General features: G+C 40.6%; 1 protein-coding gene across 6 annotated transcripts in view; it reads right to left on the bottom strand.

The window, feature by feature from the left end:
• Positions 1–10641: 10641 nt before the first annotated feature.
• Positions 10642–15282, bottom strand: part of KCNMA1 (potassium calcium-activated channel subfamily M alpha 1) — a 665861-nt gene continuing 661220 nt past the window's right edge. For 3 of the 6 annotated variants that reach the window (XM_058671047.1, XM_058671048.1, XM_058671044.1), the window contains one exon: positions 10643–12981. In XM_058671047.1, the coding sequence (XP_058527030.1) occupies positions 12960–12981 (22 nt within the window). In that variant the 3' untranslated portion in view covers positions 10643–12959. Of the gene's footprint in view, positions 12985–15282 lie in introns of all 6 variants that reach the window. The other 3 variants (XM_058671046.1, XM_058671043.1, XM_058671049.1) reach the window with 2 other exon arrangements.

Genomic DNA, 15282 nt, shown 5'->3' on the forward strand with positions numbered 1-15282 from the left:
TGATGTTTATTGTGTCATTTTACACTTATATAACATCATAAGTGAAATCAGCTTGTAAGGGACTTTTTGGCTATCGTTATCAGATTTTGTGAGCCATGCTTTGAATAGTTCATACAGTCATAGAATGTATCAGTTCTTTTAATATGCTTGAGAACAGCGTTAAAAATATCTCCCCTCTAGATTTTCAGTAGAATTCTCCTACAAAAATATGTTAGTCTGCAAGGTTTTTATTGGAGGTGATTATGCCTTAATTTTCCCCCATTATAACAGATTAATTTTGGTTTATTTCCATTCTAGCCTTAGTTTACATTTTCCTAAGGCTTTTATTTCAACAAAACTTTCAAATATACTACAGCAAAAGTAGAAACACTTAAAACTTACATTTGTATTTATTGCTATTTGTCTTTCATGTTATAACTATTTCTTCTGTAATATGTTTCTTGACCTCCTAGATTTGATATTTTATAAGTATTAATTCTGTAACTTTTCTAATTCAAAGTCTGCTTTATCATTTATTTTTTTTCTAAAGTTGATTTCATTTACTTTCTAACACCTTGTACTGCATGCTGAATTCATTTACTCCACTATTTCTTGATTTTATCCTTGTGACTAAATACATGGATTTTCCTCTGTGCTGTATTTCAACAGTATCCCATAGAGGCTAATACATCATATTTTTTATTGTCATGTTTCTACATACTCTCCAATTTTGCTTTTTTTTTTTTTACTTTAAAACTGACTAGTAAACTTCTAGTTAGAAGGATTATTTTTTTCCGATGCTATTGGGTACTAATTTTCTTGCATTCAATAATTGCATAATTCCTGTCTTTGAAGTGTATCCATATTTTGTGGAATAATATATGATACATATTTAGGATGTTTTGTGGACAGTTTGAAAAGTGAGTACATTGTTTTCAATATATATATATACATACACATATATAGGCACATGTACATATCTGTATATATATATGCACCTTAACAAAAACAATTGTGATTTGTCCTTTATACACATAAATATTTTTAAAGATGAAGAACGAACTGTTAACTGTGACTGTCAGGAGAGAAGGATAGTGCCTAAAGAAAGGAACAAAGGAAGTAATGTCTACTTTATTGAATGTGTATATTTAAAATTTGTGTCGCTAGTATGCATCACCTGTTATCATTAGCAAACCTTACTGCATAGGTGGTAATGGAGAAGGTCATACAGACCAGAGCATGGCTGAGACGCAGCCCGCTGCCCTGAGGAGTACAGCTAGGGCGGGGAAGCTAGGGCAGGCTAGCCTGCAGGAGTACAGAAGTGCAGTGCTGTGCTGGGGATGCAGTTACAGGAAGGAAGGTTCCCTGTGAAATGAAACCCATGCTTGGGACTCCGCAGCTGTGACTCACTGGCATGCAGAGAATGTGCCACTGCGTCTTGTGCGTCCAGGCTTCTCCAGGCGGGCCACGTGGGCCAAGGCAGCTGGGACGCACAGCAGAGCTCTAGGACATTTGTGCAGTCAGAACTGGGTTCCACAAGCCACTTACTCCAGTGTAGGCTTTGGCTCTTATTTAATTTTTTCCTAACGGGAAGTTTTTCTAGTGTTTCTCTTGATGGTAAGAACAACTAGGTATGTATGGTCTATACAAACCTAAACAAGCAGAAAAACATAAATGAAAAGAAAAAGCGCCTTCTACACTCTGGGGGTTTTCCCTCCCTTCCTGCTCTATCGTGAAACTCACTCTTCATGGCTTGACCTTGTCCTTCTAAATCCTAACAAAGCTGTGAATGCACTTAACTATTAAACAGAAGTAGATCCTTCTACACACTTTATTTTACAAACCCTGCATATAATGCAGATCAGGAATCAGCAAACATGTTCTTGTACAATGAAGGATTGTAAATATTTGAGGTTTTACAGATCACAATCTCTTCTGCAATTACTCAACTCTGCCATCAGTGGTACATAAATGAATGCACATAGCAGCATCTCAATACAACTTGATTTACAAAATAGATGGCGTGCTTCACTTAGTTCTTGAGACAGTCTGTCAGCCTCTGATATACTCAACATTTATCTCATCCTTCTACCTGGCTGCCTAGTATTCTGTTATGAATGAATGAATCAATTTCACTGTATCATAGATAGATACTAAACTCATCTTCATTAAGGAGTTTTAAAATATTTTCATGATTCTTAAAACACATAAACATTGTACATATTTATGGTGCGCTATGTGATGTTTTGATACATTCCTTTGTGTCATATAATTAGAGTAAGCATAGCTATTTCTGCAAACATTTGATTTTTATGGTGAAAACGTCCAAAACCCTTTCTTCTTTATTTTCAGAGAAATATACAGAAAATGATCGCTATTCAAAGTCACTCTTCTTTGCCATAGAACACCAGAAATTCTTACTCGGTCTAACTCTGTACCTATGAAATGACCTTCTGCTGCGCCACTCCCCACCTACTTCCTCCAGCCTCTAATAACTGCCATTATTCTCCTAACTTCTATGAGCTCCAAGCTCTTTAAACCAAGCAGTTCTTAAGCAGCTGCATCATCTCTGTCCTTTCTACTGTGAACAAGCCAACCACTTCCTATGGAGCACTGAAATCATGTACCTTGTTCCATTGAGTCCTTGAACCTTCACCAGTTGAGTTTACTTATTAGTAAACCAGTTGAGTTTATTTATTAGTTTGCTTATTAGAATGGCATGCAATTTAATTAGGTGGTATATTAACCAAAGAAATAGTTATAAGAAAGAGATAATGGATTCTAGACAAATAGACTTGATTATTTTTGGTAAGACTCAATCTGTGAGGGGCTAGCACTGTGACACAGCAAGTTAAGTTGCTGCCTACAACACTAGCCTCCCATATCACAGGGCCAGCCTGAGAACTGAATGCCGCAATTCCCATCCAGCTCCCTGAAAATGCACCTGGGAAAGCAGAGAAAGATGGGCCAAATGTACGGGCCCTGGCACCAACGTGGGAGACCAAGATGATGTTTCAGGCTCCTGGTTTTCATCTGGCCCAGTCCTGGCCATTGCAACCACTTAGGAGCTAACTAGCAGAGAGAAGACATGTCTTTCCTTCTCTCTCAAAATCTGTCACTCTACCTTTCAAATATAAGTAAATGAATTCCCAACAAAACAAAAAGGAAAGTCTGTGAGGTTAAGCATAAGGTTGAGATTAAACCAATGGATCAAAAAATCTAGGCATGCATGTAGGCAATGGGATGTTGGCATCACATAGCACTATCCTGATTTCTCCAGGAGTTCTGGAAGCTAACCTGAATGGGAAACAGCCCATTTCCTCATCTTGCATAGTCACCTTCTCTGGGTGTCCTGGCCTATAGTTTCAGAGTCTCTGACTATGAAAGAGTCGTAAGCCTGAGGCTATGTCTCTCTACAAAGGCCCAGTTCAGCAACATTTAAAATCAAAGGGCATTTTCAAATGTTTGTGGAAAATAAGTTTGTTCTGATCCAAAAATATTTGAAGTGCATGCACACAATGGATCTTGAAAACATTCATGGACAATGTGTGTTTTGGAAAACCTACGTCATGGATTTCAACACTCCTTCATTTTGTACCAAAATGAACTTAAATTTTCATCCATTTTTTCCATGAATTTTTCAAAGTCTCCTTCTAGAACAAAGTCCCTATTTACATTTTGAGTCATTCCCGCTTTTATTTCTTAGCATCCTGTCTTTTCTGTTTGCTCTGGATTTTTTTTCTCTCAGGCAGAATCTATTTTATCTGACAGTGCATGATGATTATAATTGATTCCAGTGAATTATCTACTTTGAGGGGTTTGTTGTTGTTGTTATTTTTGGTTGTTGGGGTTTTTTTTGTTTTTTTGTTTTGCTCCAGAGATGTTTTTGGTACAAATTCACATACATTGTTTTCTCAACAAATAGGAAAACATGCCATGCCTTCATTGTGTGGGTTTTGTGGAGCCTGCTCCTTTGTAATTCACTGTCTTATCTCTTTTATTTGCCTTCTCTGTCACTGTCAATCTTTCTATAATACTTCATCCTTTATGCAGACTCCTTCCTTGGAGTTGGACTTGGCAGTCAGGTTTGCCTAACTAATGGGGACCATATGCTCTGCGATTACATTCCTCAACAACATTCAGATATGTTAGCAAATATTGGAGAAGGCGAGTTGAGAGACTGGGGCGTGAGGGACTGTCAGGAATTGGCACACTCTGACAGGTATATCTGTATTTTTCTTCCCCAGGGAAGGAGACCCGGTACTGGCTGTTATTGGCTTCAATAGGAAGGAGATTTGTTTTGAAAGTATCAATCAATTGGTGTATTATTCTTCAAACAGCTAAGTGTCCCTTGTATGAGTTCCCAGGGGCACATGGCCGGGACCTTCCAGCTCAGCTTTTAATGCATGACCACTATCTATTCATTTGCTGGCCGCCTCTGTCCCCTGGAAGAGGCCTGGAACCATTACCTCACTTAGTGCGGTAGTCACAGCTCCCAGTAGAAGAGCAAGATGGTAGATAGGTGGCTAATAAGCAAATGAGGCAATCTCTTGAAGACATGAAGCACCAGTGTGCTGTGGGCATTGCATATATAACCTGGACAGGTGCTCTGTGGTCTCCAGCTCCTTCACTTCCTCAAGCGTAACTCAACCTTCACCTGAGAGTCCATGCTCCTGAAAGGAGTTCAATCTCAAAAAGGTTCTGAGAAGAGTTAAACAATGCCATGAAACTGTAGCACCATTTTGTAGATCTTTTTGACTCTGAGACCACGTTTCATCTGCTGCCTGTTGGCAGGTGAGCGTGAGGACCAATGAGGCACATCTTTAGCAGTTTTTCTTGGGTTGTGATAAGCAGATACAGGGGGATGAACATCACTTCCCTATGCAGATGGCAAGATAACTAGCTTGAGAGCAGATGGCTAAAGAGTGAACCCATCCTGGCTTTTCAAAATTCTGTGTCAAATGCCTCCCCTTTCTTCAGAGGTCTGCTTGCTGGAGCCTTCTGTGCAGGGTCATGTGTTCCTCTGACCATGTCCTGTAGATACTACAAACAATGCCAGCAGTTCCTCCTGTCTGCACCTGCCTGTTTCAGCCTTGGGGAGCACCCCAGGCTGGTCTCCTTGGAGATGCAGGGGTCTGTTGGCCTTCACCACTGGTGGAGAGGGAGAATACTGGGGTGCAGTCAGGGTTGGGAGCAGAGAGGAAGAAAGGGACATAGAGAGAGAGGAAGTCGGAAAAGGAGAGGGAAAGAGACTGAGACTGGAGACAGGAGTAGGGGAAAGCAAGAAGAGAAGATGTAAAGGGAAGGGAGAGAGGGAGACAGGACAGAGGAACAAAGTGCAGGAAGGAGAGAGAGGGAGGGAGAGGGAAGACTAGAAATATCCTGATGCAAACAGAAGGGCTTTTTCAATGCCCCTCCCTTTCACAACTCCCCAACCTCCCACCTCCCACCCCCTGCCCCATATATATGATTGCTATAAAGACAGGAAAAAAACAAAACACTCCTGGTTTTAGAACACAAATACATAAATTTTTAATCTGTGAAAAATACAAAATGAAACCATGTACAAGTTATGTACAAACCCTTTTTACAAGACAAGGGAGTTATCACTGGTTGTTACAGATGACCGAGTTGGGCTGAGCATGTCAGAGCACCAGCAGTGTTCTCTTTAAATTCTTGTTACATCATCATCACCATCATCGTCCTAATGCCAACAATCAAAAGTTTGAAAGACAGATGAATAAGCCACGCTCTTTTTCCTTAATGAACATGTAGGCTGATCTCTGCCTGTGTGTAATTTTTTTTTCTTTGTCCCTTGAAGAAATTGTGAATGCAGATTTGGAGTTCAGTGGTTTCTTTGTTAATGTCTGGGTGGTGGGAGGTTGGCCAGAAGCTTTAGGCAGTATGTGATTGTACCGTTTGGGAAATGGAAGCTTTCTAATTAGAATTTTAAAGCTGATCTTGGTTCATGTTGGAAATGTTGTCGCTCTGGTCAAACACGTTTTAGAAGGAAGGGAAGGAGTGTGAGGTGGCCTTCGGGTACCTTGCTATGGCTGGGGATTAATGCAGTGAGGAAGGCAAGCTCTGTCCACATCCTTAGCAGGGCTCTTTTTTGGCTACTTGTCCCCTCGCACTGACCATGAATGCATTGGGCGGGGAGCTCTGGGCCACTCTACCAGGCATGTGTTGGTGCAAGTGTGAACATGTTTGCATTGAAGATTCCCAATGGTAGGGTTGGTGCTGCTTGCCAAGGCAGGTACACTGGAGAGCTTTCATGTCCTTTACATCCCCATTCTGCTGAATGGCTAGATAAAGGTGGGGAAGACACAGAGAAGTCTTCAAGAAGATGAAAGGATAAGAAACAGAAATGTACGATTCTACAGCGAAACAAGGTTCGTCTTCACTTGGCCCAGGCATCTCTCCTCACACTGCCTGCCCAGAAAGCCCATCAAAGAAAGGAGAGTGTAACTGCTGTTTTAAGATCATGGAAACCAAAATCACCAGTACATGTGCTGTGTAGGGGTAGCATGAGGAAAGATGTGCTGACATAAACTAAAGATGAAGGATGAAGCCATGTCATGATCCTCATCTTCAGAATAAATCAAGGAAAAGTGCCAATGACCTAGATTCACCTATGTGACATCCATTCCCCCGTGACACTGAAGGTAACCCAGAGGGCCCAACTGCCTGCCAGTCTGGCTGGGTTCATAATGAGTTCTCTGGATAAAGACCAAGAAGCAAAACCCCTGCCCTTCAAAAATCTGTTTCCTTCCAAGTCACCAACTCCCAAATCCTCCATCTCCAGTCTCACAGATGACTCTTGCTTTTCTTCCGTACAGTTCTCCTCTCTTATTTCCCACTTTCCTGATTCTACTTGGCAGGTGGGCCTTCTTGTTCTAGAAGTCTTACAGGGCAATCAGCACATAGCAACCACTCAATGGATATCCATTGGTTGCTACTACTTAAGGTCACCCATGCAACCAAGTACGAGGTGATCCCACCCTCAACCTGGAATATTGTCCAAGAGCATATCCAACTCCACAAGCCCCACGTTCCTACCAAACCAATCTTCTATAACTACAGTATTTCTCACCACTTTTAATTGTTGTCATATTCAGAGTTGGTTCTATGTCACTTATGTTCTTTCTATACTGGCTTTTCAGTTGCGCAATAAGCTTATTTGATCGCAAAACTTGTATCATCTTCATTCTTCTCCACTTTCATTCCCTTTATAAATATTGACTGAATGTTGGCTAGCTACTAAGAAATAGCTACGTTATCATCTGGCAGGTGGTCTTAAAGTTGGGGACCTGTATTTGGCAGTTCCAGGCTATAGGTTAGTCCACAAATTTGTTGACAGCCTACCTCAAGCTTTTATTATAAAGATCCAGAAAGTAGTACAGTTAGCACGCTTTTAAAAAAAAATCTGAATATCTATTCCTTCCCTTAAATTTACATTGTCACACTGGACAATCTATAATTCAGTTGAGGAGTGAAACCCTGCATCTACAGGGAGCTCTGCATCCCTGCCTGGAACAGGGAGCAAAGTACATGAGGAAACGGGTTGCTGTGCATGGTGAGCTGTTAGTTCAGGGTGTGCACCTGTTGGACTTCACACTTTCGAGGACATATTTGGCATCATTTGGTTCACTCTTACGAGGACTTCCATCCATATTCACATACAGGCATTGTTGTTCATCTCTCTGTGCTTAAAGCTTGTAGCAGCTGCCTATGGCTTTGCAAATCAACTCTCAAGCTCTGGAGACTACCTAGTCAGAGACGAAGAGCAAGAGAGAGAGCCTATTCATGGAAACACTCCCTAAACACCTGTACGGGCAAAGTTGGCACCACAAATGCTGCCCAGATCTCCCAATTACTTGAGCAGGAACCCAATTATTTGAGCCACTATTACTGTCTATTAGGGTCTGCATTAGTAGAAAACTGGCATTTAGCTTGGGTTTTTTAGGTGGACTCTCAGGCTTACTTTCCTAAGTAAAAAATACAGCAGAAGAGGAAGGTCTGGCATGGAACTGTCATTCCTCCAGTTCAAATATGAAGGTTGGGACAACATGGAGCTTCCAACCATGGTATGGCTAAAGAGGACTGCTCTGCTCTGCTCTTTTCTTTCTTTTCCTTTTACATTCTTTTATTTTCTTTCTTTTTTTTAAGAAAGCCTATCACAGGAATGGAACATTAGTCTCTGCATTTTCTTGAAAAATAAAATTAAAAGCACTCTATGAACTGCCTTATTTTTATGAAAACAGAAATTACTAATAACTGGTATTGCATGGCCAACAACCATTCAGAAGAGACTCCTCTGAAGCATCCAATATGGTCTCATGAGTATACTTTGACTGAACACCAAACATTGAGCCTAACTGCTCAGAACAAATCCAAAGGGCTTCATTACTTCCTAGAGTGACAACGGGATATGAATGCTACATCGTCTATGCTGGAAGGAGGAAAGCTGCCATTTGGAAACATGAGGCAGCTACGAGAGGGCAGAAAAGCAATTTATCAGGAAGGCTGTAAGTGAATCCTAAGTTCCTCTTGCTTGGTAGAAAAAGGTGAGTCAAGCGCTGATGAACGAAGACTCACTCAAGGGCCATAGTGGTTTGTGATGTTGCTGTCATTTCATAGGCAGCAACAGGGATGTGATAGGATCTAGGGCAGAATCTATACTGAAACATGATCTGTTTAGACTCCCAGAAGTCAAGGTGACTCACATGCTAGCTGCTCGGGTTGGATTTCTCTCTCTTCCTTCATACATTAGGCCTTCATTTTGCCCATCTTTCTCTTCTTTTCCTTTCCCTCCTCTTTTCTGCCATTCCTCTTCCTCCCATCCCTTTCCCTTCTTTTTCCTACTCTTTTTTATTTTCCCTTCCTCCTTCATTATCCTTTCTCCATCCTTCTTTCCTTCCTTCTCTTCCTCTTCTCTTTCCTTAGTTTTTTTCCTTCATCACTGCACCTATCAGATTTTCCTTGACAATGAAAAATGATAAGTTAAAATTACATTTATGAATGTAAGTAGCAAAGAGACCATTAACATATGAATGAATGGAGACCGTCAAATAAATAGAGTGATGTGAGAATTGAGATTGGGTACTTCCCAAATCCGACATCCATATGGGGAAACAAAACAAGACAAAACAGGAGAAAGTTTGACATCTTGCGACTCAAATTACAGGGGTGAGATATAAGAGATCAGCTCAACATAGACCTTAAGCCAAGGAAAAGGACAGGCAGGAATGATACTAAGAAAACTGATAGAAACAGAAAAGTCTGATCAGTGTGATTTGGGTATACTGGTTTAGAAAAATCCTTATTTTGAATCTAAGGAGACTCAAAAGTGAAAACACTAGAGTAAACATAAGTACTCCATGTCCAGACCAATTATAAGCTACTTTGAGGTCAGGCATATTGCTTGGGTAATGCAGCAAGAATGACTATGATTTTAATCCTGCACAAAATGTGCTGCAAGAGCTTGGCCAAGGAGAGGCAGTCACCCAGGTTTTCAACCTTAACTTTAGATCACATCTTTCCAGATCTAAAAGCCATTTTTGATGAGTCACTTCAGTTATGAATTAGCCCACTGAGAGCTTGGGCGTGTACAGAGCATCCTCAATGCTGACACTGCGTAGGGTAGAGATGGCTCTTGAACTTCCATATTAAACCAGAAGTGCAGAACTTGAGCCCTGTCCTATACTCAACATTAAAATATGAAACTATCTCCACATTTCCAGATTTGCTCCCCCTTTTCTAACTCTCATCTAATAGTTGCAACTCTCTAAAGACTTTGTTAAAGTTATTTCCAAAAAGTGTCATAAGATGTCACAACCCTTGGAAGACATGAACTTCAGTGTTTTACAAGAAATGCTACTCTCACGCACTTTTAAGGTTTTTATATTGTATAGAGATTATATTCTCAATATAAATTACTTTGACAAAAATAAAACTGCTATCAATGAGAAAGGTGATGGTGGTAGTGACACTCTTTCTGCTTTGTCAACAGTGTAATAGTAAGTCTTTGATTCCCAAAGCACCCAAGAGTCATTAGGTGGGAATAGGGATTTTCCAGAGCTCTAAATGGGCAGGAGAGATCAGAACCTTGATCAGATCAGGGACATGTACTAAAGAAGATCCTCATTGGTCCAACGTGGACCTGAGAGAATATGTCACAGCAGAGCTGGAAGGGGACCTGGAGTCCAAAGACTGAACACATAAAGACAGATGAAGGAGCTCTCACATTCCTCGCAAGGACCCTTCAGAAGTCCATGTAAACCTTCCTTCCATCACACTCTGAATGTCACCAAGCACCAATTTTTGTCAAAGACACCATCAATCAATCATTTTATTTACCTTCTAAAAAAATTACCCAATCTTATTGTCTGGTCTAGAACAATTTTGGGAAAACAGGATGAATGTTGTTCTACCTCAGTAGAAAATGGTTTTCTGCCAATTTGGGTTGTTGGCATGCATTTAGTGATAAAGGAATTGTTTTGCTGTGGGAAAGCATCTGAACTGCCATGATCTTTTAAAAAATGTTAAGTTCAAGTCTCTGGCTATAAATGGATGTGAGATGTGAGGATGGAGTTTGCACTACCACTTTTGGACTGCCTCACTTTGGAGATAAGGGGGGGAGAAAAAGGTGGGGGGCATGGCACACTGCACTGTGTTCCTCTAACAGATGATCCTTTAGGTGGCCACATTCACTGGCAGGAAGAGACAAAATAGTTGTGGCAAATTTAAAGGTAGTTATGAGGAAAAGAAAGTGCAGAAGGAGCCCAACCTGGTTCATGAATGAAAAAGAGCGTGGATTGAGGTGAATGTACTAAGGTGACCCCAGTGCAAATTCAGTTGGTATAGGAAGGCTCAACTTTCAGGAGAGTTATCAAAATCCTAGCAGGGAATTCTCACCACAAGCACGTTTGACTTTTGTTGGAAACCAAGAGATGTTTATAAGCCTGAATATAGATCATTGATGTCATTTTTGTCTGCTGAGTAGACTAGTGGTTAATTATAAGTAGTTTTTAAACAATCCAATCAGACGTACATTAAATTCACAGTACTTTTATAGAACTACGTCTACAAAATGTGACGACAGAGAAACCACAGTCTGACAAGTCACTGCAGGACAATGCCTACGAGGTGGAAGCACAGCTACATCGGCTCTGCAGGGAGTGGACAGCAGTGGAAGCTCATTTTGACTAGACTGGTAATTGGAGTACTTGGTGGACATGTTTTTCATGGTGGTCTCATTACTTTGATCTGATCTGATTTGCACTACCTTCACTAGGACCACAGAAGGTCATGGCCTAAAGAGTCAATGGAGTAGATACCCATGGGGCTTGGTGGGTAGTTTGGTTACTTTGGTTCCTTAAATGTCCACAGTTTACATTTTTAAGAAAATTCAAATCACGATCACATTCATGCTTCTCCAGAGACCCTGATGATCATAGCAAAGATTGATCATTTGCTAAGTCATTTGGAACAAAACAGTTATTGGGCGGCTGTATACTGAGCATGCAAGTGAGGGCAGAGTTCTGAGACATCAAAATCGCCTCTGATGGCTAGAGTGATCTTTCAGCCACAATTCAAAGTGGCTGATACATTGGATTTCATTGCTGGTAATTTTCAAAGGCCTGTTCTAACAGTCTGTATGAAGTGCATTTGTTGCTTTCCTTTTCGTTATATATATTTTTAATTGCTGTAGCAACTTTGTGTATTTTGTTCCAGCAATGAAATAAAATCTGCAAATTAAAATCTGGGCTAAAGTTGTCTCCTTGATTATGGCCATTTTCTGGCTTTTAACAAACAAACAAAACATAGTAAGAAGAATGAATGCATTCTCATATCCTATTATTAAAGAAAACCATTCATTGGCGATTACAAATTTTCAGGCTGTAATCTCTGACAGTTGGGGAGAAAGTCCACCTGACACTCAAACGCTGAAATTACTTGCTTGTGTAATTTGGAAATACGAAATGAGAAGTATCACAGCGTGCAGGAGTCCCCAACACGAGAACTACATCATGTGTACATCAGGTCATCAACTTCCTCATCCCAGGTGTATCCACATCCTTCCTAGCATCATTAGTTGCCCAGCTGAGCCTCACCTGGTAGTTACAGAACAGCAGCAAAAAAGCTTCTGAGTTTGTGAACAAAGGGATGCCAACTGCTGAATGAAAACTAAAACTACAAAAAACATGACTTTGAACTGTGAAAACAAATATGTTTTCCATTTATTAAGAACTGGTGTCAATATTGATCAAAATACACACCCATCCAGGAAAGAAGCAGGTGTTCTCCTGCCCTCTTTGTTTTGTTGTTATCGTTTCTTTTTTTTTTTAATTTACTAAAATACATTATGCATTGCTGGCCATTTAAAAATTATTTTAATAATCCATTTCACTTAATTTACAATTAGCTCTGGTAACGTGACCATCACCCTCCTCAACAAAAAAAGAGAGAAAGAAGAGAAATATGCCTTAAGGAGTCTGGCCACTTGCTGCATTGTGAGTGTGCATTGTGTTGATATAGGGCAGATATCTGACAATGAAAAAAAAAGAAAAATATATCTTCTTTCTAATAAGTAAAAATAATTTAAAGTACGAGAGGCTATACATGACTATTTTAGTATGTTCATTTGTAAATGAAATCATTTTCTTTTCCAAAGTACATGGAAGCAATATTCAAGGCCGACAATGAGAAAGGTCTACTTTATTTTCTTGCAATTCTTGCTTATCCTAACGTTTCCACCAGTGATTCAGGATGTAAGAGGAAGAAAAGTCATGTCACCATTTATGAAGTTTGTCAGGCTTTAAAAAAAATAGTTCTGGTCTCCTGGGAATCAACATTCATCTTCAACTTCTCTGATTGGTGGAATCAAGCTGCTTGTGGATTTATATTGGTTGATCTGGTTAGCCATGTGGGTACTCATGGGCTTGATTTGAATGTTTCTGGGATAGGCATTGTCCGGCTCATCTGTAAACCATTTCTTTTCTGCTAAAGGGCAACATGGACAGAGAACAAGAAGGAGAAATTAGAAGCTCAGTTAGTCCTAGGATAAAGCTTTTAGACAGTTCAATGAAAAATGCACAAAGGTTACTGAGAGAAGCTGACAGTGAGTACTTGCTAAGAGAGACAGTACAGTGTAGGGAGGACCCAGAACCTGAAACATACCTCTGCTTTCTCACAGTGTGCCTTTGGGGCTTGCAGTTACCATGAGTGAACTTCAGAGGAGAGGAAGGATGGGAAGATGAGCTCTGGCAGGGTTCTCTGGAGTCAATTCAGTGGCCTGAAAAGCTGGTGGGGAGGAGATGCTGCCTGTAGCAGATACTGGGTACAGAGAACTCAACTCTCCTTAGAGCCACCAGGATTAAAGTTATATCTCAACTATGACCTCTCCTCTGATTCTTTTGTGGTCTGTTTGGAGATCTTAAAGCAAAACCATGGCATTTGCTAGCTAATGAGAGTGAAAATCAAAATAGTAAACCATGTTTTCAAGAGAACTTTGAGATATTTAATTACTTCAAGAAAGAGAACCCTGGGTTGGTATCAAGTTATGAAGAGTTTCAAGTAGCACTATCTTAACAGACTACAACAATCCAAGCTGTTGACAAGGGAGCTTAATGAAGACTTGGCATTTCATTGCCACCCTAAAAACAGAGAAAAGGGTAAGAGACAACACTGAATCAGGGTATTCAGGGGCTGAGATGAGAAGGTAATGAACTGAGCATCCTCTTAGCAGGGTAGTTTAGACAGCTCAGCTCCCATCCTGCCTTTTCTGTAACTGATGTCTTCTGAGGAAATTGGCCATGTGCATAGACAGGAAGGGACTGGGCAAACTGGACATTCTAACTTAGGAACCATATGCCCCATTTTAGTGACTCAGGGGGAAGAAATGAGAAATGGTATTGAGACAGTGGCCTCTCCAGCACAATTCATGAAAACCCTGTCTCTGGACTTAGATGGACCTGCTCTTGTAAACTGCTCACCTGGCTTAGTGTGTGTGTGTGTGTGTGTGTGTGTGTGTGTGTGTGTGTGTCCACTGCTGTGAGGCTATACAAATTAAGTATCTATGATCAGCTCCTCTACATTGCATGCATGTCTCCTTGGTCTATCATTTCACTGTTTCAAATATCCTGTGGTCTCAAGGTGAACAAGGGCTGCCACTGAAACTGAGCTGTGCCTGGGTGAAACCCTTTGTTCAGCAGCTCATCTTACCCCTTGGGAAGCTTGCTACTTCTGGTATCGTTCCCCCTGCCCCCTTCCTGCTCTGGCTCTCTCACCTATTATAATTAAGTTCACTTTGATTTGAACAGATTGGACGATAGGAATTCATAATGCTACATCCTCACAGTGAAGCTAACTGATTAAGTGCTTTAAATTATTCCCCCTGACAGAATGATAAAGTTACAATCTGTTCTGAGATGATCTACAGCTCGCCAGACTCCTACAGCTTCTTTCTACATTCATTTATCTTTTTGTCAAGCATGGGTTTCTTTTTTTTCCTAAGCTTCAATTCCATAGATCTTTTAAAGTCATCAGCACATCTGAATTATTAATGAGACTTTGGGAGCAAGGCTCCTGATGGGTTGGGTAAAAAAGGTTGTATAGAAATCCAGGACTGTGTACACATCAAAATAATTTCAGCTCCATTTAAAAAACCATTTAGTTCAAGTGTGACATAGATGAACCATTATGCATTTGTGGAAACCAATTTTTTGTGATCTACGATTAAACTAACCTTTCAGAGAGGAGTAAAGTGTGATGGTTATCATGTTTTAAAAGCATTGCCAGGCCTCTGAAACAATTTCAAACTATGACTTTCTCCAGAGGCTCATAGCGGAGGTGATTTTCAGAGTCAAGGCCTGTGTTTGTGTTCTGTTCCCCTGTGCTGCCCATGGTTTTGGCACCTGCTGCTACGTGGACTGATTTTTGCAAAGGGATTTAGTGTTAGGTTGGACCTGCCAGGTTGGAAGAGGGAACTCTGCTGATGGAAACAAGGAGGTCATTTGGGCATAAGACCTAAGACAGCGGCAATTGGCTGAAATTTTTACAACTGCTGCAGAGAATAATTGTCCAGAATTTAGTCTTCACAGTTCAAAGTTGGCCCTGTGACCTTTCATGGCAGAGAGAATATCAATTTCCTTCTGCTGTCTGTGAGAAAGAGCACTGCTTCCCCATCGAAGCTTCTCTCTTTCTTTTCTAAGTTATTTTCCATTTAAAAAAATCTAAGCAGCACAGCCCTTGTGTTTTGGCTGTGCAGCCTCAACTCAAGGAGGGCGTACAGTGAAAGCA

The sequence above is a fragment of the Ochotona princeps genome, chromosome 13 (assembly GCF_030435755.1).
Source record: "Ochotona princeps isolate mOchPri1 chromosome 13, mOchPri1.hap1, whole genome shotgun sequence".
NCBI classification, from domain to species: domain Eukaryota; kingdom Metazoa; phylum Chordata; class Mammalia; order Lagomorpha; family Ochotonidae; genus Ochotona; species Ochotona princeps.